General features: G+C 43.8%; 1 protein-coding gene across 14 annotated transcripts in view; it reads left to right on the top strand.

The window, feature by feature from the left end:
- Positions 1 to 22,362, top strand: part of DNM3 (dynamin 3) — a 629,085-nt gene that overhangs the window by 92,602 nt on the left and 514,121 nt on the right. For all 14 annotated transcript variants that reach the window (XR_011022036.1, XR_011022035.1, XR_011022038.1 and 11 more), the window contains exons 14-15: positions 2,069 to 2,100; positions 15,997 to 16,063. Coding sequence is in view for 7 of the 14 variants with exons in the window: in XM_068239888.1 (XP_068095989.1) it covers positions 2,069 to 2,100; positions 15,997 to 16,063 (99 nt within the window). In the remaining 7 variants the exon portion in view is untranslated. The remainder of the gene's footprint in view (positions 1 to 2,068; positions 2,101 to 15,996; positions 16,064 to 22,362) is intronic.

The following is a 22,362-nucleotide window of genomic DNA, read 5'->3' as shown; positions in this document are numbered from 1 at the left end:
CTACATTAGTCAAATACTGCTTAACCCAGCTGAAGGAGGCTTCAGAAGTCTTCAGGGAGCCCGAGTGCTAAGAAGGGCGGACCTGTACTGCACCTGCGCAAGCACGCTCTCTTGCACGCTCACGCCTGTGCAGTATGGAGCCGCATGTCTTCGGGAGGACACGGCTCCTGAAGACTTCCAAATACCCTTTCGGCAGGGGATTGAAACGGGGGGGGGGGGGGGAGCCAGCACAGGATAGAGAGCACCGAGAGAGGAGACGGAAGGCTCTATACGACCCAGAGCCTTCCCTCTCCTTAGGTAAGTATTTGCTTCATTTTTTTTTTAAATGCGGTTCCCATTCACTTTAAAGGGAACCAGAGATGAACGTTTCACACAAAATAAACATATTAGTTGATAGCTTGTAAAGAATAAATGCTCTACCTGATAATTTTGCCGCTCTGGTGTGCCCTTTTTAGTGTTTTTTATCCATTATTGCTCCAGGAAAAATCAAATATGGCCGCCGGCTCATATCCCTTCTCCTTCCGGGTTATATATGTTGTTCTGGATGTGCTGTCTAGGCTATATGAGACTATGCTGCTATCTAGGCTTATGCAGCCTTTCATCTGTGTGCTTTCGTTTTGGTCTGATCTGCCTGTAGGAAGTGTCACTGATAATAACTGCAGTTTCATTCCTATGAGAATCTAGTGCACACAGAGCACACAGGGATCATATTACAGCCACAGGGCTTCTCTCTCAGGAGCAGCAGCCCCTCCCAGTCATCACAGCTCTCAGTATGCAAAGCAGAAGATCTAAGCCAGGAGGGGGAAGGCTTGGGCTTGAAAGGACTCCACAGAAGAGTGACTCAGCTATAATGATTTCAGGTCAAACCTCGACTGAATAGTCGATGGATTCTTATCACAGTTGCTAATAGACTAATTAAGCAGATAACAATGAAACTAAAAGCAGGGTAGGTGTTTACTGTCATGTTCCCACTGATAAATGTAATAAAATACATGAGGGTGCTTCATATCTGGTTCTCTTTAAAGGTTATCATGTTGTTGCTTATCTTTTAAAGCATTGAAAAAGTTTTGAATTTAGATCTGCTTTTAGAGGCGTTGCCAACAAGAAAGAGGAAGGTAGAGGGAGAGCCAACAATTGGACAGCAATGCTTTCACCCATTTGGTTACAGTAAATGCTTGTGGAAACATAAAAGCCACCAGTGTTTTTTCATATTTCATAAAATGTTGAATAAAATTGCGCTGACAGCGAGTAATTTCTCTTTTGCAGTGGTACAATTTTTTTTGTCAAACTATCTAAATTTATTTTGTGCCGCACTTTTTGATATTTCATTGCAACATTTAATTATATAAAAGCCAGAATGATGAAATATTTTTGTATTTCCCATAACAAATAAGGAAAAGGACACTGAATAAAAATCTAGGTAAAGAAATGCAGCCATAAAGCCAACCAATGTTGATTCCGGTAATACATTTAATGACTAATAATAATAATAATAATAATTGCACATGGTTTATTGCAAGTTTTCGAAACGTCAAGTTTCTTCTTCAGGCATTATACAGAACTAGCAGACCCAAGCCCGTTTAAAAACGGGCTCTAGGGTCTGTGTTTCTCGCTGACGCCCGCCGCATGTTACTGCGCACACGCGCAGCCGCCGCTCACACGCCCGCCCGGCTCCCTGGCCCCGTCCTCCTGTCTCTGTGAGGCTGGGTCCGTGGTGCGTACATGCGCAGTAGCAAAAAGCACGGACCCAGCTACACAGGCACAGCACACGCAGGGACACAGAGGTTTTATTATAGAGGACTAGATCAGAACCTTACAAAAGTGAATGTAACATACAGAGACTTACATTCACTTTTGTATGGTTCTGATCCAGTTCTGTATAATGCCTGAAGAAGAAACTTAAAGTTTTGAAAGTTTGCAGTAAACCATGTGCATTTGGTCATCAAAGGTATTACCGGATTTAACGTTTGTTGGTTTGGTGTATCCATTTCTTTAAATATAAATACAAGCTGCACATTTGCCTCTGCTGCATATTCCTCTAATTTATGTTCTTGTTCACTGGTTTTAGGATTTAAGTAAAGTGTCTCCAGCTTGCTTAAAGTAAGTACCGGTAATTGGGCTACTGTCAAATGTTATGTTTTGTAAAATTTCAATCAAGTTTTATCATTTACATCTGGATATCCCTTACCAAATAAGAGATTTACTTTCGTAAGCAAAAGTAAGATACAAATTATTTTCAAGCTGATACAAGTATTATATTCATTTATGCACATTTTATGAAGCTACTGCATTAAAATCAGCTATTACTGATAAAAAATGGTTGCTTTGCCAGCTTGAAGCTAGAGGAAAGTTTTGCAAGAAAGACAGAGAACATCTCTATTGTGTTTTTCTCGTGGCGAACTGAAAGCACCAGAGCTGCGACTAGGGCACCCTCTATAGGCAGTAACAGTGATATGGAGTCTTGCCCAAGGTTTGGTTACGGAGTAGGTGCTGGCTTCCTGAATAGTAAGAGCCGAGCTACGAAACCAGGTCTTCTGTGTCAAAGGCAGAGCCCTTAACCAGTACACTATCCAGCCACTGAAAGAAAGCACTTACAAAGTTTCTCAACTGTTGTTAGAAGGATTTTTTGCTATTCTGCTTTAAAGATCACTTTAGTTCCAAGATATTTTCGGACCTGTTAGCATACACAGCCCCATTAAATTCAATTTAAAAAGCACACAACAGGGAACGAACCAATAAGTCCAGCACCAATTTAGATTGCTGCTTCCTGTCATGATTTTCTATAGGTATTGGACTTCGCTACCGCCTCGCCCTTCCAAGCCCCTATCACTATCTTTAAAGCTAGGGCTGCATCACTGCAACATAGTTCCAGAGGGTCCTAGCTTGCAAATACTAGGTTTCTACTTCTATGCCCTTTGCTTGTTCAGATCATAATTATGATCTACATTCATTATTATCAGGTATGTTTCACCAATTTTAGTGTTGAAATCTGCAGGTACGGTTTTTCACACTTGCACCCTTAGCCTTATACCCAAACCTTACCCACCCCCACTTTCCTGGTCTGTCCCACTTTGTCATCTTGTGGTCTCTGAGGAAACGGGAGTCCTGCGAAATGGCTGTAAGGCCGATGTCTGTACCCCCAATGCCTGTATGCCCATTACCTTAATCTAATAAATTCTAACTGCATGGATTTGGTGCTGCGCTTCTGATCTACTTCTTTACTGACGAACCTTCTGCAGGAGCACATCCAGGTTGGGAAGATTGAGTGGCAGTCTGCCGGCTGTTGCATCTGGTGCTGACCTTCTCTTCTACCAATATTGTAATTTACTTCCAATGTATATAAGGGTATTAACAAACAGTAATCTCCTAACAAACAAAGCAGGGTGACAGTCCCTTCCGGCTTTCCTCTTCCCTTCTTTTACTTTCTCATTCCCTCGACATGGAATATTTCATATAATGTCTGGGCTTTAAGCATCTTCTTACCATGGAGTTTCAAAAAAGAAATTGCCTGAGCCCATAGTTAGACATGGAGGCTGGCAAAATCAACACACAGAAAACTGGCAGAAAAGTGAAGCACTTGCCCAAAGCAACCAGTACGGTTTCAGTTGTTTTGCTACGTTTGCTCCAATTTTATTTGCATCTGTTTTGACTAATGAGCCCAGCTATGCCTCCAGCATACAAGAAGCATCTGATAGTTTCCAGCACTTGATTCCCCGTATGGGCCAGACAACCCAGCAGCACAGACCATTGTTCAAAATTCTCTGGTTTGGGGTAAACATTGATACTAGTCAAAACACAGAAAGACTTGTGGCCGATAAGATTTGTGGCCTGGACAAAAAGGTTGTGATGGCCAAATGTCTAAAAATAGTTGGATGCGTGCTTTTCATTAATAACCAAGTTGGAAGAAGAATCTTTGACGCCATATCATTCTGTTACCAACTTAACAAAAAAGAAAAAGAAAGCTTGAAATTATTTTTAGATTTATTTTAGTTCTACTCTCTAGCATAGCTCCCAACTGTCCCTCTTTTGGAGGGACATTCCCGCTTTAGGAACCAAATCCCCCTGTCCCCCTTTCTTCCTCATTTCAGGACTTATGTACAGATTTATGAAAATATATGTATTTTTCTTCTGAACATTTTTCTTTCATTCACACTAAGCTTTATTCCCATTCTTTACATTTACTTAAATTGCGGTCGTGCACTCTGCCTGATAATGTAGGGACGTGCCAGGCGATAGGATGACCAATCCAGAGATACTGCAATCAAATAGCCGGCACCGTCTTGTAAATGCTCAAATCTTCTTTTTATTCAGCTTTGTCATTAATAGGTACAACGTTTCGGAGCATAGCTCCTTTCTCAAGCAGTGGCCATCTGACAATGAATCATTCCGCATTTCCTTCTTATATACCAACAGTGACGTGGACGAGCGGAGGAAGGGCGCATCCTCCTCCTGGGGTTGCGCCTATACATTTCCGCCCTCCCTGCTCCGTATCACATGGGGTGTAGGCATTCTTTCACTCAAGCTTTATTGTAACACTTTGCAACAAAGTTACATCAAATTTAGCAGTAAAAAGGGGTATATTAAATAACACTTGCAATATAACAGGTATCAGGAAAATGCTATGAGAAAATTCAATCCCAATGGCAGAAATAAAGCAAGTAATTATTGAGTTGAATTTAAATTTAAGCCTAGAGTCGTTTAAGCTTATATAAACAAATTTAAGTATTATCAGTGGAACAGATATGCAGAGCATTATTAATTATAAGTCATATCAAGTTTAAGTAAAGTATAGACCTCCATGTTTAAGATCGTGTATTTATAAATAGGCCAACCTAGGGATTATTCGCATCCTCTCCCACTCCAAATGTTTGGGATATCTTCCATCCTTCCCAGTTTATGGTATATATAGGGAGTGTATCATGCAAAGTATGATGAATATAGTCCATCAGTCTCACCTCCTCCACCCTAGCTTCAATCTGTGCGAATGGTGGGGTGTAGGCATTCATGCAATTGGTTCTCCCTCTATGCATGAAGTTCCCCATCAAGTCCGCTCTATAGCAAGAGCGGTGATTGGTTCATTTGTATACAGCAATATGACTGGCTGTGAGGGTAGAGGTGTTGGTATATAAGAAGGAAATGTGGAATGATTCATTTTCAGATTGTCACTGCTTTAGAAAGGAGCTATGCTCCGAAACATATCTATTAATGACAAAGCTGAATAAACAGAAGATTTGACCATCCTTTACATTTATATATTTCTTATTTTCATATGTTAATCCAAAGGAAAATTAACCAGGATAGAAAGGACCAGTGTGGTTTGAATTATAAAACAACATATATTTCAAATGACATGTTTATGATATGTGTGACTAGGGGTGTGCTGGGTAGAAATGGCCTGAACGGTTCGCCGGCGAACTTGTTCGCGCGAATCTCAGTTGTTTGCGTTCGCAGCGAAACTTGAATTTTTTTCAAAAAAGTTTGTGTTCACATTTTTCCCATAGACTTTAATGGCGCCGACTTTAACTGTTAATAGCTAAGCCCCATTACATGCTATAAAAACCAAATTTGCAGGGAATGTAAATAGGGACAGTGGGTATAAGAGGAAAACTTCTTTTCAAAAAGACCTTATAGTTTTTGAGAAAATGGATTTTAAAATTCTCCTTCTAACTGTGGGAAAATTAAACGTCCGCCGACTTTAACGGTTAATAGCAAAGTCCCCTTACATAGTAGAAACACCAAATTTGCAGGATATGTAGAGGGGGACAGTGACTACAAGAAAAAAAAGAGCTTATACTTTTTGAGAAAATCGATTTTAAAATTTCAAAGAAAAATAGTATACATCTAAAGTAAATGACAGTTCTTAGGGAAACAATTCCCACCGACTTTAGCAGTTAGTCATCGGACGTCCGCCGGGCTGTACTGCGCAGGCGCAGAACTACTGCGCCTGTGCAGTACAGCCCAGCGGACGTCCGATGACGTCAGCGCACCGGCGTGGGACGCAGAAGTGCCAGGAAATGGAGCGCAGAAGAGCCCGACCTGGCAGCCGGCCTGGCCAGGTCGGGTCGGGCACCGGAGACTACCGGGAGCCTGCGGAGTGGCGGCGAGGGCACCTCCTGCCTGCCACGGGCTGGAGGAAGCCCCAGGTAAGTGGAAATTTATTTTTATTTTTTTAATCCCCTCCCTGAACCTTCCCTTTAAGATCAGATACATCAGTCTAATTGTTTCCAGTACAGGAAGAGTTAAGAACCTCCAGTTGTTATCTCTATGCAAAAAAGCAATTAAGCTCTTCTGCTTTCAAAGTCGTGGGGAGGGCTGTTATCTGACTTTTATTATCTCAAGTCTTATTGAACTATTTACTTTTTCTCTGCCAGAGGAGAGGTCATATTTTTTCGCTTCAGTGTCTCTTTAAGTTTTCTTATTTCAAAAAGTTGGAAGGTATGTCTTCAGTGTTCTAAGATAGCCGATAGGCATGTAAAAAGGACTAGAGAGAAGGGAAGACTTTTGCAACTGTGCTCTAAGTATGTCACTGACATTAACATTACCACAGAGAGCAAAAAACTAATATGAGTGCTGGTAATACCACACAAATATAAACACTTGTAAAACACAGAGGATCCAAATGTGGAAACATGTTCTGCTCTGTATAACATTTAGCTGTCACTCATGTGAAGTAGTGAAGTGGGTGGGCAGAGACAAAAGGTTTATCCTGCTCTAAGTGGTTCTATTACACATCTTTGCATTATTTAAAGCAAACAAAGACATTTATGTAAATACATAGTAAAGGTCACTGCCAGGAAAGCATGTTAAATGATAAAATGCAGATAGTATTCAGCAGTGTTGTCTCTGCATAGTACATCACCAAGCAAGATACCATACAGTATGTCAGTTTTTTAGTACAAATTAAAATAAGGAAATGAGGTATCTTACTGTACTACACACTGTTTTTTTCTTAGATTTTACTCCATTTATTTCAGGGCTGTGGAGTCGGTACAAAAATCCACCGACTTCGACTCCTCGGCTCCGACTCCTCTAATTTGCATATTACAATCTTGTTGATTGAACGTATGTAACATGAAATTTGTCTCTTAACTGCCAACGCTTAGGAATTTTAAAAGACAACTGAAGTGAGAAGGATATGGAGACTGCCATATTTATTCCCTTTAGTCATAGACTAAAACTAGTCCTTGGTAAGAGTACTTGTAAAAGGTACAGGCCGGAACAAAGAACATCTATCAGGCCCTAGGCAATGTAACTGTGGGTACATGTAAGAGTGATGTGCAGGTACTCTGCAGGGGAATAAGGATATTCTTCCTCTTACACATTCTTCATGCACACTCTGAACCAGGTTTATGGGTGATAGACAACACCTCTGTGTTCAATGTGCACAACATTCTCAGTGGATTCCCTGCAGCTCTGTGGGGAGTACATATATAGAGTATAGTACTACTGTGTAACAAAGGAAACCTGAGACAGATGAAATTAAAGTTATATACATACCTGGGGCTTCCTCCAGCCCCTGCAGGCTAATCAGTCCCTCGCTGTCCTCCTCCGACCACCTGGATCTTCTGCTATGAGTCCAGATACTTGAGCCAGTCTGGCGTAGTGCGCATGCACACACTCCGCCGCCGGGAGCGTACTACACCTGCGCAACACTGTTGCGCAGGTGCAGAACGCTCCTGGATGTGGAAGCGGCATGCGGCCGGACTGCGCTGACTGGCTAAATTACCAGGACTCATAGCAGAAGATCCAGGTGGTGGAGGTCGACAGCAAGGGACTGATTAGCCTGAAAAGGACTGGAAGAAGCCCCAGGTATGTATAAAACTTTTCTTTTCATCCTTCTCAGGTACCATTTAATTAGTCACCAAACCAAATTGTAACAACATATCAAATTATTTGATTTCATGAGCAAAGAGTACATTTGCATAAATCAGAATCAACGCAGAATTATTTGCATCTCATTGACCATCTCTATTAGTGACACAGCTACACATCAGGCTTTATACTTACAGCATAGATGTTATTTATTATATATAAGAGATTCCTGTGTACACATCATATATACAGTCACAATAAGATGAGTATATCTGACTTTAAAAATACGGGGACTGCTTTATTGAAGCAGCACAAGTAACTAATTTTGATTGGTTTATTTCATTTTTGTGGACTAAGCACAGCTATTACTGTATGTATAAATTATTTATGATGACTATTATCTGAGAAATAGAACATTTTATCATATTTTTTTTATTTTAATTGCAGTTTAAATTCATTAGGAGTCAGAGTCGGTGCATTTTTTCCCGACTCCGACTCCAGGCACCCAAAATTGCCCCGACTTCCGACTCCACAGCCCTGGTTTATTTCTCTCAAACTTTACAGATATATTAACTGCGATATCACAATGACTACTGTTATCATACACACTCGTTAGCCAAAGCAATGAAGCCATATGGTTAATATTGTGCATCTATAAAAAGTTTCAGCTCATTGAGGCATGGACTCCGCAAGGTGTCCTGACTTCCTGCACCAAAACATTAACAGCAAATTCTTTAAAGAACACCCGAAGTGACCCCATAATTGATAAACCACACATGATGATGTGTGTATTATGGGCTCCTAATACTAACCAGTCCCCCTGTTTGGATGGGACCCGTCTGCTGAGCTGCTCTGGACCCCTCGCCCCCATCCTTGGCTTATACTGGATCCAGTTGAAAGAAGATGAAGGAATGACCCATGCTCTGTCCACTCCATGTTCCCTGGATGTCTGTGCTTCTGCCCAGCTGTGCATTTTGATTGTAAAAAAATATTAAAATAATGAAGTCTTATAAGGCAACATGTCTCTTGAGGTGAGAGCTAATATTTTCTAAAGACACTGCCACTTTAAGCATGGATTGAAGATTGTTTTTTGTCTTACCTTATAAGCCTGATTTACTTATCTCTGGACTGGATACTTCAGACATATTGTATGTGCCCGTATATCTGGTCTACAGAAATTGCCTGCTCCAAGGTGTCAAGCGTTCACAAGTATCATTTGAGTGATGCAGAAGATTCGGAGGCGCCAGCAGGATAAAAATAGACCCAATAAAATAATAAAATCTGGGGTGCAAGGGTGGACTTACCTCCCAAGAGAAAACACAACTGTTGTAAACAGTACAGATAAATTTAATTAATTAAACAATTGATACTCCCAATAAACAATTGCAACGCGTTTCGCGGATCCCACGTCCGCTTCCTCAGGCAAAACACAATAAGAAGTTGTGCATACGGATGTAGTATCCACATACTATCAATAATACACTATTGGGGGCTCCCTTTTGTCTTTTTTTCTGTTTTACATATCATTTGAGTGATATCAGACCATAAAGACAAAAAGCAATGTGGAACGCTCTCTGGAAAAGTTTGTATAAGTGTGTTGCTGTGAGGCCAGATCTCACCCAGTAGATGAGCTGCAGTTTGCAGTGAACAGTGCTTTTATCCCTCTAATATGCCTGGGACCAGTCATTTAGTGGTACTTCACCATACCAATCCAACCTTCCTAGGTGGTGTGTTAATAATCCAGGCTTCCTTATTAAACCGAGATGTACAGACCTCTTCAAAGCAGGGGAAACAGTATAGCTGCTGTGCTTTCAGGGCATTTGTGCACAGAGCAATCGGCCATGTTACTGGCTGGATGGTCTGTACGGCAGCTAAATGGTGCCTGAGAAAGTGGGGAACTGACCCCATGAAACGCATCACAATGCCCCAATAAATGTTTTGATCCTTATTTGCCCCATAATCTCAAATTTTATTTAGCCACTGAAGCAATGCAGACTGTCTAGCCAGTAACATGGAAGACACCGTTCTGTGCACGAACACCCTGCAAGCACAGCAGCTATACGGTTCCCCCTGCATTGAAGAGGTTGGTGCATTGTAATTAAATAAGGAGGCCTGGTGCATGGGGCTGAAGCACCTTCAAGTTCTTCAATTCCAGTTGTTGCTCTGTCCAGACTCCTTTTCCCAACAGAAATATCCATACCAATCCCACATTGCTAGCTCTCCCCTTCTCACTTAACAGCCTCCTCACCACTAACGCCACAGTGTGAATAGTTACTTTGACTGGAGAGATCTGAGGCATTCCTGTGCAGAGTAAATTTCCACTTCTCACTCTGTTTAGTTCCAGAAGTGAGAGAGAGCACACTGCTCTGAGATTCAATTCCACTGTCTTCCCATCGCATTAAATATGCTTTGTATTTTGCATGTTCATAAAGATTGCTCATGTTCCTAGATAGAAAATCTTTCCAAGTAAAGAAACTATATTATACTGGATCTAGAATACAGGTTAGTTCAAGATACTGTTAATAAATACTTTATATTGAAAGCATACCTCCAGTCACAAAAATAGACAATGTTAAGGGGGCCATACACTGGTCGATTTCAGCGATCGATCGATCAGAGATCAATTCTATCAAATTCCCCATTCGTTTTCGATCGATTTCATCTATCTAACAAGATGGAAAATCTAGGTCGATCTGCTGCTGGCAGCAGATCGATGGCCCATAGAGTTGCATTGGATCTAATGGTCCAATAATGCATTTAGATCGATTTCCAGTAGATTTCATTCTGAATTATATTGGAAATCTGTTCCTAGTGCATGGCACACATCAGATAGATTCCTGTTAGATTGGACTTGACTTGCATCTGCCATCAATCTATCTTATGGTCGAATCTCTTGCAAATCTATAAGTGTATGGACACCTTTATTTGTGGTTTAGCCAGGCTGGAATCCAATTGTCCATTATAATTAGACATTAATTTCATAATATTCTGACATTTTGCCTACATAGTGTTATCTGTTGTGTAAACAGTTCTCTTCATTCCTTATCACCTGTATTCAGTAAAGGTGGGCATACACTTATAGATTTGCAGCAGATTCGACCATCAGATAGATTTCTGTCAGACGCCTGTCAAGTCGAATCTGACAGGAAACTGTCACACACTAGGAACAGATTTCCTATAGATTTCAGAAATCTATTGGAAATGTATCTAAATGCATTTATTGGACCATTAGATACAATGCATCTCTATGGGCCATCGATCTGCTGTCAGATAGATCAAATCGATCGAAATCGGCCGCAAATCGATCAATCGATAGATTTGATAGAATCGATTTCCGATCAGTGTATGGGCCCCTTAAGGCAGCTTTCACACTATGCACGTTGATAGGATGGCAATGCAGGGGTGATGAAAAATTACATCACGCATTAGGCATGTAAAGCATACAGTACATTAACCAATTCGGGGCACGGTCTTTTGGAATCTGTAGCCTGTTATCTCTAGGGCATAGATTTCCTAATGCTGGGAATACACGGTTAGATTCGGCGGCTCGATTAGCTGCTGGATCGACTCCCGCTCATCCCTGTGGCCGCGCGGATGGATTCCTGCCCGTCCTCGCGGGCGCTTCCTTATTTTCTGCTCGATTTCCGCTATTGTCCGCCCGCAGGTATCGAGCGGGGAATCGATCCGCACGGTGATCGGACATGTCGGAAATTATCAATCGAGCCATCAGCCCAGCATTAGGTTGCACCCACAGTCTCCTGATGCTGGAGACTCAGTCTGGCACTGATCAGGGGCTGTGCTGATTGGCTCCTGATTAATATAGCAGTAATCACTGGTGATCATAATGATTACTGAAGGAACTTAGGCACTCACCTGTCCTCGGTTCCACCAATTATCACAGCTTCTCTTTATCCAGCACTGATGCCAGCCTTGTACTGTGGTCCAGGCTTGATGACACCATCAACCTAGCACATACTGACTGGCTGCTGTGCTGGATGGAGGGGAAGTACTTTTTGCTCGAACCGAGGCAAGGTAAGTTAAAGAATAACTCCAGTGAAAATAATATAATAAAAGAGTGCTTAATGTTTACAATAATTATGTATAAAGGATTTAGTCAGTGTTTGCTCTTGTAAAAACGTTGCTCTCCCTGATTTACATTCAGACATTTATCACATGGTGACATTTTTACTGCTGGCAGGTGATGTCACTGGAAGGAGATGCTGCTTGCAGTTGTAAACAGCTGTTATTTCCTACATTGCAACAAGGCTCCCACAGTGTAATGTCAGTACCTCAGTGCTGTGGGGAGACCATTAGATCACCAGGAAAATGTACGATGGACTACTAGATTACTAGGGCGATGTAAGGGAACCACTAGACTACAAGAGAAGCATATGGGGGACCACTAGACCACCAGGAAAAGGTATGGGGGACCATTAGACCACCAGGAAAGCATATGAGGAACCATTACACCACCTTGGAAACGAATGGAGGACCACTAGCTTACCAAGGCAGCTTTTAGGGAGGTATAAGGAAATTGATGGGGGACAACTAGACTATCAGGGAAACAAATGGGGAAATGTATTAGGAAAACCAAAATAATGGGGATGCAGTGAAAACTATTATAAAATATACTGAGGCCCCAAAAAGGAGAGATATGGCATAGGCTACTGCTCTCCACCCTGTGCTGCCTTCGGTTCATACATCTACGCAAAGGTGCTGTAGTAATAATATAAGAGCTGTAGTTTATGTATGTTTGTTGGGATGTGTATTAAGCAACGACAGTATAATATGTGTATAAGATTACCAGTTATATCCACAGGGCGGCAGTGTGTCATTTGCAACACAAATGAGCACATGCACAGCACTACCCACCCACACCAGTTTTATGTCTGTAGGTTTTTGTATGGGGGCTGGGTGATGTTATTGTTTTGGAAATAATATGTGCTATTATCTTCAAAATGAAAGCAGCACAAATCTTAATTTTTGCAGCACAAATGGGCACAAACTAACCAAGCATGATGGAATTTTTATTTGTGCTGATTGTAGGGCGGCCAGCTTCACGGAGCCGGGTTTAGTGCATAGTTTGCATCTGATTTGTTTTCAAGGTGTGCATTTAAGTCCCTAGGGGGTGCTGCACTCCTCTGTTGGTTTAATTTCCAGTGCAGCCTGGTTAAGCGCACTGTCAATTTTTTGCTGTTCTTTAGAACTAAAGATGCCACCACTTGTGATGAATTTCAAAATGTAAATCAGGGAGAGGAAAAATTTTAAAATGGGCAAACAGAGACAAAATAATTTATAAATTAATGCTGTAAAAAATAATCAACATTATTCATTATTATTAATTATTAATAAGCAACATTATTATTATTCATTTTCACTACATTTCCTCTTTAAAGGAAACCTGAGATAAAATTATTAAAGCATTGATACTTACCTAGGGCTTCCTTCAGCCCACTTTAGGCTGTTGGCTCCCTCGCCGTCCTCCCGGGCCACTCCAATCATACGCTAGCTGGTCCAGTCTCTTCTTCCAGTCCTATTACACAGGTACAAAATGCTCCAGGCAACGAGAGTGTGATGGGGTGCGCATGGCTGCGGTGCGAATGCGCAGTACAGCACGACTGACCTAACTGGAAGAAGAGACCTGGCTGGCCAGCGGACAATGGGAGCGGCCTAGGAGGATGGCGAGGGAGCCAGTGGCCTAAAGGGGGCTGAAGGAAGCCCAATTAAGTATAAATGTTTTTAGAATTTTCATTTCTGGTACACTTTAAGGTTAACATTTTACCTGTGTTGCTATTCATACAGCAATAACTTTTTAATTACTTATGCTCTGTATCGAAAAAAATGCCCCTGGGGGTACTCACCTCGGGAGGGGGAAGCCTCTGGATCCTATCGAGGCTTCCCCCATCCTCCTCTGTCCCACGGCGGCAGCGATAGAGCTCGTCGAATGATGGGGATGTAAATATTTACCTTCCCGGCTCCAACGCAGGCGCCGTAGTTGCTCTCCGCTCGGAATTAGGCCGAAATAGCCTATCCCGGTCGGGTCCACTCTACTACACAGGCTCAAGTCTCCTGCGCCTGCACATTAGAGCAGACCCGACTGAGATTGGCTATTTCTGCGTATTTCCGAGCGGAGAGCCGCAGCAGCACCTCTGCTGGAACAGGGAAAGGTAAATATTGCACTGCCTTACAAATTGTCGGCTGTGCATCCCGTGGGACAGAGGAGGACGGGGGAAGCCTCGATAGGCATTTTTTTTGTACAGAGTCTCTTTAAGACTTGAAGGTGATGTAAAAATATTTTCTTTTTTGTTTTCAGGATAATCCAGGTTTTCTTTGGTTAATATTGTGTTGAAGATTTCCTCTCCTATACTATTCTCTTACTTTCTTCTCCTGCACTATTATTCTATTTTTTATCTTTATTCTTCCTTCCTCTCAAATTCTCTCTTCTCTAGTTCATGCTTTACAGCCACAGAACAGAAGGACAATTATGGCCCATACTCACGGGCTACAATTGTTGCCGCAACACGCGGCGCGCGCGTGTTGCGGCGACAGGTCGCCCGTGAGTATGAGGCGAAACACGTGCGCGCACCCCGAACCGTCGCTCGTCGCTGCTGTCGCCAGGCGATTGGCGCGGTCAATGGCCTGGTGACAGTTGCCGCCGCAACTGTCGCTAGTCCGCGTGGGTATGCGGACTAGCGACAGCAACAAGCAGGGAATACCTTGAGCTTCCGGCGGGGGGAGGAACAACAGCGACAGCTTCCGCCGCATCAGTTGCCAGGTCCCTCCACCGTGTGTATGCGAAGGGACCTGGCAAAGAGCTGTCGCCGGCCTGTCGCACACACGCTCCCGTGTGCTAGCGACAGGCCACAAATGTAGCCTGTGAGTATGGGCCATAGTCTTGACCTCAAGCTCTTACAACTAAACAATATAATAAACTACTTTCAGTTTTTCAGTCTTTCAGACTGATCCAAAAGAATGGAATAACCTAAATTGAATTAACACTGGATGCATGTAGTGCCTAGTCCAGTCTGGTTCTCGCTGGAGACCAGACCTCATAGGCTACTAACTAACGCTTTAAAAGCGTACAATGCTACAGAACCAAGATTGGTTTAGTAAATGGGTAGTTAGTGCTCTCCCATTCCATGATGTCAGTCTATCGTCCCTCTCCTAGCCATTCTGTTTCAGATAGCTCAATCTAAAAGCGTCCCTGCGCCCTGTCCCTTTTTCAGTGCTTTTGCGCTACTGCGCATGTCCTGCACCGACACAGCCGTTGGGACAGGACGCAGGAGGCGAGCAGGTGGGCGGACAGATGTGTGCGTGCTCGGCGGTTGAGCGCGTGCGGCGGGTGGTTGCGCACAATGATTGCGCAGGCTGCGATGAAAGACCTAGAGCCCATTTTTAAACGTGCTTAGGTCAGCTAGTACAGCATAATACGAGTGGTATGGATGGTGTAATGGTTAAGGGCTCTGCCTCTGACGCAGGAGACCAGGGTACGAATCCCCGCTCTGCCTGTTCAGTAAGCCAGCACCTATTCAGTAGAAGACCTTGGGCAAGTCTCCCTAACACTGCTACCGCCTATAGAGCGCGTCCTAGTGGCTGCTGCTCTGGCGCTTTGAGTCTGCCAGGAGAAAAGCGCGATATAAATGTTATTTGTCTTGTGTTTGTCTATAATCGTCAAGATGGATCTTGGCTTGTTCAAGTAGCTAATTACTCTACATGGCAGTATTGTTGTGTCATAAAAATTCTTTGTTCTCATTGTTTTTCTTGTTTTGGAAAATTCAATAAAAAATTATTGAAATAAATATTGTGTTGAAGAATTATTTTATTTAATAGACATTTTAAAGGGAAATATACGTTTGTTTTTTAGCATGGCAGTTTTTGTCCCACTTATTTGTATAGTATCATTCTTCAGACAAGGACAAAGCATGCGCCATCAGTGGAGCAGAGATTTTTAAGAGGGGTGACAGTAGCACAAATTAGGAGAGCCCAAAGCAGGGGATTATGGGGAAGGGACTGGAAGAAGCTCCAGCCTAAGTCTAGGTCTTTGTTTTTATTCAGCTGTGCTTTAAGGGTTCAGTTATTATTCACTTTTGTGCTGAATTTGGAGACTTAAGTATTGTCTTTGTATAATCATTGACTAGTCCAGTGTGTTTAATACATGCAAAATGTATTTTATATTTTGTGCAGTACTTCTAACAAAGCACTGGAATCTGAAGACCTGCCTCGAACCGCTCTCAACCGTGTATTTTGTGTGGTAAGATGTACACTCGTGTAGACATTTTTCCTTTTGTTTTTAAACCTGTACATCTGCATTGAAAGAGATGCAGGAGTGAGAGGAATATAAGAAGTAGAATTGTTGATTTCTTAACCCAATACAGCCATCTTTATTTCATGATAAAATGATAGTTGCCTGAATATCATGCTGAACTCTCAGTAGTGCCTGTGCCACACACTTGGAAAAACATGCAACTAGTGGTGTCTGTCCTTATTTATTACCTGCTCTATACACATATTTTGGGTCAATGACTCGGCGAAGCTGGCTAATTTACTAAGCTGAAGAATCCTAATAGCATTTCAGCTGTATCTTGCTGGAGGGAGGGGTAGGAAAATCATCCCCCATAATTTAAAAAAATAAAGATTTAAAAGCCATATGATTAAAAAAAGAACACATTTCTGATGCTGATTGCCCGATATCTACCACGGGAGCCACAGCGGGAGCATCATTCAGTGTTGGTTGCAGGGAAACTTTCTGCTGCGGCTGGCTGGTTATTACAGACAGGGAGCAGAGCGGCGGCTGTCCGGACGCGATAGGACACTGCACTGATTTCACGTGATTGCCCAGCATCTACCCCGGAAGCCACAAAGGGAGAGTGCGAGCCAAACATGGCGACTGGGATTCTGTGGCATGACGTTCCTGGAGCTTCATAGCGTGGTAGCCTGTGAACAAGAGGAGCTGGGCTCTACTTTCATTAACAGTTTGCTATACCACCAGTCCCACTGAACTAGCATTACATGTTGATGCTGATATAAAAAAATATATATTTACCGTATGTCCCCTTTTGTCCAGCATCATACATGTTCTTCATACATACTGTTGGCGAATGATGTTTGCTGTATAAACTTTGTAAACAAAATATACATATAACGTTGCGGTGCAAGTTCAGATACTGTCCCAAGTCTGGTGCGCTGTAAGGAACATGGAGGAAGCAGCTGCGAGTAGTCTGGCGTCCTCCGCAGCTGCCTCCCTTCCACTGCCCAGTGTGTCTGTAGGGAACATGGAGGAAACAGCTGCGGGTAGTCTGGCATCCTCCGCAGCTACCTCCATTCCGTTGCCCACTGTGTCACCCGTGCCTCCGGCGTCTGGTACGCCGAGGACGGGTTTGTCTGCTGCCCATAGGGTTGTTGTGATGCGTGCGCGCGCGCACCGTCACGGACTTTATGCGGCGAGGAGGCGGCTCAGCTGATCTACGGGTCGGCTGACGTCACACCATGCGTCCGTTGCTGCTGATTGGCTGAACGCACTGTGGCGTGCTGCGAGGTGTCCTCGGGCTCTTAAGCCCGGAGGATTCAGTCTTTCCTTGTCTGCTGTTGCGAATGCTACGTGTTAGCACCCTTAGATAGATCCGGTGTGCTTTGATCCGGGAGGAAACCGGGGATTTCACACAGACTAGGATTTATTATTGTTATTTGATATATTGCTTGATACTTGTGTATGACTCTGGCTCTCTTCTGACTTCCCTTTCGTTTAACGTCTCTGTACTATAGTCATCTCATCCTGTTGCTAACACTGCCTGTAATACCTTTATCCTCTTGCCTGCCGATTCTGTACTGTATCCTCCTGTCTGTTGCCAAACCGATCTGTCTGACTACTCTACTCACCAGTGAGCCCTTGTCACTGGTGAGGTTCTTTGTCAGTGCCCACCAGCTCCTCTGGTGAGGACTACTGTATTGATAGTCTCCGCCAGCTCCTCTGGTGAGAACTACTGTATTGTTATCATTCACCAGCTCCTCTGGTGATAGGCTTCTGTACTGATAGTGTTCACCAGCTCCTCTGGTGAGGGCTACGGTTCTGATAACATCCTCCAGCTCCTCTGGTGAGAGTCGCTATACTGATAGTATTCACCAGCTCCTCTGGTGAGCTATCAAGTATTACTGTTACACCAAGCACTATTTATCATATACCTCCTGTGTGTGGCTACACCTTCTACTCCTTCTGTATTTGTTGTCACGGCAGCTTCTGATATACCAGCATTATAGGTGATTCTGTGTAATGATCTGCTCAGCTGTCTGCACAGGCAGAGTGCTGCAGGTCTCTGGAAAAGAGACCTGTCTTTACTTTGCAAGTGTCAGAGTTTCTCTGCTGCTGAGGAATTTGCATATACTTGTCATGCAAATTGCTTAGCGGCTTCCTTGATGGTTTGCAGTATAAATACCATTCTCTCCCAGAATTCCTGGCTGGTCATGATGGTTTGTTCCTGCTGACTCACCTGGAGTATCAGCCTTTTGCTATTGTTTGCTAAGATTATCTTAGAGTAATTCCTTGGGACTGCACTAGGCATCCCTTCTAGCATAGTCAGGTTGTATTATCTGTCTTGCCTTATATCTGTCTGTCTCTTGCGATTGTCTTGTCGCCAGCGGCGGTCGACAGGAAATCGTTCTGTCTGTAGGGGTGCAAGCCAGAGCAGCTGTTGCTACTGGTAGCCCATCTGTCTGTCTGTCTGGATCACATCCGCCCTAGCAGTAGTGGCGGTGGTTCCTTCTGTATTCTGCCTTAGGGGTGCTAACCAGAGCAGCGGTTGCTACTGGTAGCACCATCTGTCTGCCTGTCTGGATCGCATCCGCCCTAGTGGTAGTGGCGGTGGTTCCTTCTGTACTCTGTCTTGGAGTGTAGGCCAGAGCTGCGGTTGCTGCTGGCTACTCCCTCTCTCTGTCTTGTCTGGTACGAACGCTTGCTGTAGGCTCGGTGTGGTAACCGTTTAGCAAGCATTCACGTTCTCTATTTTCGTGTTTGTGTTACATTGGTTAGTTAGGGTGGCACGCTTATCACGGGGCACCTAACGCGCGGTGATCGTGTGTTTAACGCGTTCGCTGTTGCGAATGAGTGCGGTGTTCACGTTTAGCTAGCGTTTGTTATTTTCCTTGATGTTCTGATCATTGTTATTTGCTGTGTCTTTCCTGCTACACTTGTGCTCTGTCTGATTCGGTCTTGTGTCACTATTGGCAATCGCCACTCTTGCGATTGCGTTCCCACTTCGTTTCCGCTGTTGTGTGTTCACCGTCGCTGGGTGGCGACTAGATTGGTGGACACACATACATTCTGTTTCTGTGTTCTCTCTCTCTCTATAAGGGCTATCTTGCCCTGCATTGCTTCGACTCGTGCAATTTCCATCTGGCATCTGTGGCAGGGCAGAGGCTGTGTTCCTCTGCACTCCACAGCTCCATCTGCCGGTGGGAATTTCCCTCTACAGGTGCATAGCACCATAGCTGGGTTCTGTTAAATTACATGTTTGTGGAGGATTTCCGCAGTGTCAGCGCACATCTTGTGCGCTGACCACGGAAATAATTTCGCAATCGTTACATTCTGCAGATCACCTTATAATCAGGTATATATCTGCATTATAGGTGATACTGCAGATCACCTAATAATCAGATTCTGCCTCTTGCTGACACAGATCGTTACATGCGCTATTGTAGAGACCACTGTATCTCAAACAAATCGCTAATAGACAACAACAAAGCTGCCACACGATTTCAATTATAACTCCCAGTCCAACAACCAGTATATAGTCCAATCATATGATGACAAACAAAGTACTTCAATAAGATGGCTGTCTTCCAGAATCACAATACAAGCTTCTATGTTAAGCAATAGACTCTTCTGACTCTTATGACAGGAGTCAGATGCGCTGCAATGGATCTCATCCACCTCTTGGCTGCATGGCTATCAGCTTTACTCAAACTGCCACCAGCTCTGCAGTCCCCCACTACAGAGGATATAGGTTGTAAACCTCACTCATACAATGGCCTCGATTCATAAAAGGCAGTGCGATAAAAAAATCTTCCCGGTCTATGTGCTAATTCATAAAGATTTCCCCAGCTGCCCTTGGAGGTCGGTAAATTACCGCAGCCCATTGAGCGGTAGAGTAGAGCAGTGTCTCGATTCTCTCTTTGCCCTGCAGAAATGACTCGCACAGACGGCTCTCTGCACAAATGACTCAGACAGATGACTCACACAGTCTTTCCCTGCCTGCTTAAATGATTCACACAGACGGCTCTCTGGCTCTCTCCACAGATGACTCACACAGTCTTTCCCTGCCTGCTCAAATGACTCACACAGACGGCTCTCTGGCTCTCTCCACAGATGACTCAGACAGATGACTCACACAGTCTTTCCCTGGCTGCTCAAATGACACACAGAGGGCTCTCTGGCTCTCTCCACAGATGACTCAAACAGACTTCGGCTCTCTGCACTTTGCATTAATCAGAGCTGTCGGTAACTTGTTAACGCCTCACTAGAGGTGTCGGTAACTACCGCCAGGCTTACCGCTTGTTGAAGGCTTTATGAATTGGTATTTGCTGACAATTCACTGACATGTGTTGGTGGTAACTACAGCCAAGTCGGTAATTTATCTCCCTGGTCGGTAATGTCAGCTTCTCATGCGGTAACAGCCTTTATGAATTGACACTTTGCTAAGTGGTCGGGAAAGTCTGCTGTTTTCAGCATTACCGCATGAGGTAATGCTTTATGAATCGAGGCCAATACCCCCCCACTACAAATGGATAGTCTGCACTGCAACTCACACCATCACTTGTGGCTCCGCCTTCACGCTCTAGTCCCCGCCCTCCACATTTCCAACGTCAGTACTCATCAGGAGCTCGGGGACATGCGTGTCTATCTGCCATAAGAGCACTTTTTAGCTCCTCCCCCCCGTAGCAACGCTTCCATAGTGATGCTGCCCTTAATATTACACAATTCCTATTTTAACACTGCCCTTATTGCACGCAGTTCCTAGTTCCATGCTCGATGCACTGGGTGCCCACTCCCCTTAGCACCCAGCATGGCAGCATCGTTAGTGCCCCTGATGAGTACTAACATACAAAACGCGTAAGCCCACCGCTCCCGGGGCAAAGGATGAGTAATCCACTGGCAGAAATTTAAGATGGGGCAGGGTTCTGCTTTATTCTTTTGCCATTTTGTAGAAGTTTTTTCTCCCCCCAAAAAGTTTACCATTTTACAGAAATATGGGAATTCTCTATATAAATCAATGATTCCAGTATTAGCAAATGTCATTCTTAAAGGGACTCCGAGCTCATAAAAAAAATGAAAGTTGTACTCACCTGGGGCTTTCTCCAGCCCAGTGCTGGTCGGGAGGTCCCACGACGGCGTCCTGGCTCTTCTCCTTCTCCCCGCTCCGGAATGGCTGACAGGCCGCAGCCCGGGCGACACTCGCCAGAGTGTCGGGCTGCTCTTTCCGCGTATGACGCGGATTACGTCACACGCCGGCCGCCTCGCGTCATCACGGCGGCCAGCGTGGCAGTACGGCGCATGCGTGCTTTAATCGCACATGCGCAGTACTTTCACGCTGGCCGCCATGATGACGCGAGGCGGCCGGCGTGTGACGTAATCCGCGTCATACACGGAAGGAGCAGCCCGACGAGTGTCGCCCGGGCTGCGGCCTGTCAGCCATTCCGGAGCGGGGAGAAGGAGAGGAGCCAGGACGCCGTCGTGGGACCTCCCGACCAGCACTGGGCTGCAGAAAGCCCCAGGTGAGTACAACTTTCATTTTTTTTATGAGCTCGGAGTCACTTTAAAGGGGGTTGTAACATCCATAAATAATTTTTTCTTAGTTGTAGTAAGTTTATTTCAGCATGCAAATAACAAAAAGCTTCCTATTTTCGAAAAGATAAGGACACTATGACCAGAAGGTAATTGAATTCCCAGCTCCCTTTGAATAGTTTACACAGTTATGTAAGTCTGTTGTCTAGGCAATCTTTGCTGTGGTAGGGACAGTGAGCTTTGGCAGTAAGGAGGGAATATTAATACTGAGCTGGGTAGAAACAAGTGATGTCACTTGGCAATCACATAGAAACAGTAAAGATGGAAGCCAGCAGAAATATTTTCTTTTTTTCATATTGCATTTATCCTAAATCTAACTACACTAAAAACAACAGGGTGGATAAGCTAAATAAGTAATTTTTATTGGATTATTTTTTCCCCGTTAATATGGAGTTTTAACCCACTAAATCCTTGTAGAATGTGTATGTTGCTAAGCTGCTGTGACCATAGATGATCCATGATAAAAGTGACACAACTATGTTATTTTAACAATAGCTAGAACATTTTTAGAAAATCATATTTTCCTGTTGACCTGTTCTTCAGGGGAAGGGAGGGAGATGCTTGTTTTTACAAGCTTAAGTAATCTTTCAAAGTCACTTCCTTCTGTTGCTATATTGCTGTACAGACTGCAGGAATTGGGACTAGGACAGTATATAGCCTAAGCGAGACCTGTGATGCCTAGAGGGAAGGAACCGTGTCATCCTTTATTCATCCTG

The sequence above is a fragment of the Hyperolius riggenbachi genome, chromosome 6 (assembly GCF_040937935.1).
Source record: "Hyperolius riggenbachi isolate aHypRig1 chromosome 6, aHypRig1.pri, whole genome shotgun sequence".
NCBI lineage: Eukaryota > Metazoa > Chordata > Amphibia > Anura > Hyperoliidae > Hyperolius > Hyperolius riggenbachi.
This window is presented reverse-complemented; position numbering and strand designations above follow the sequence as displayed.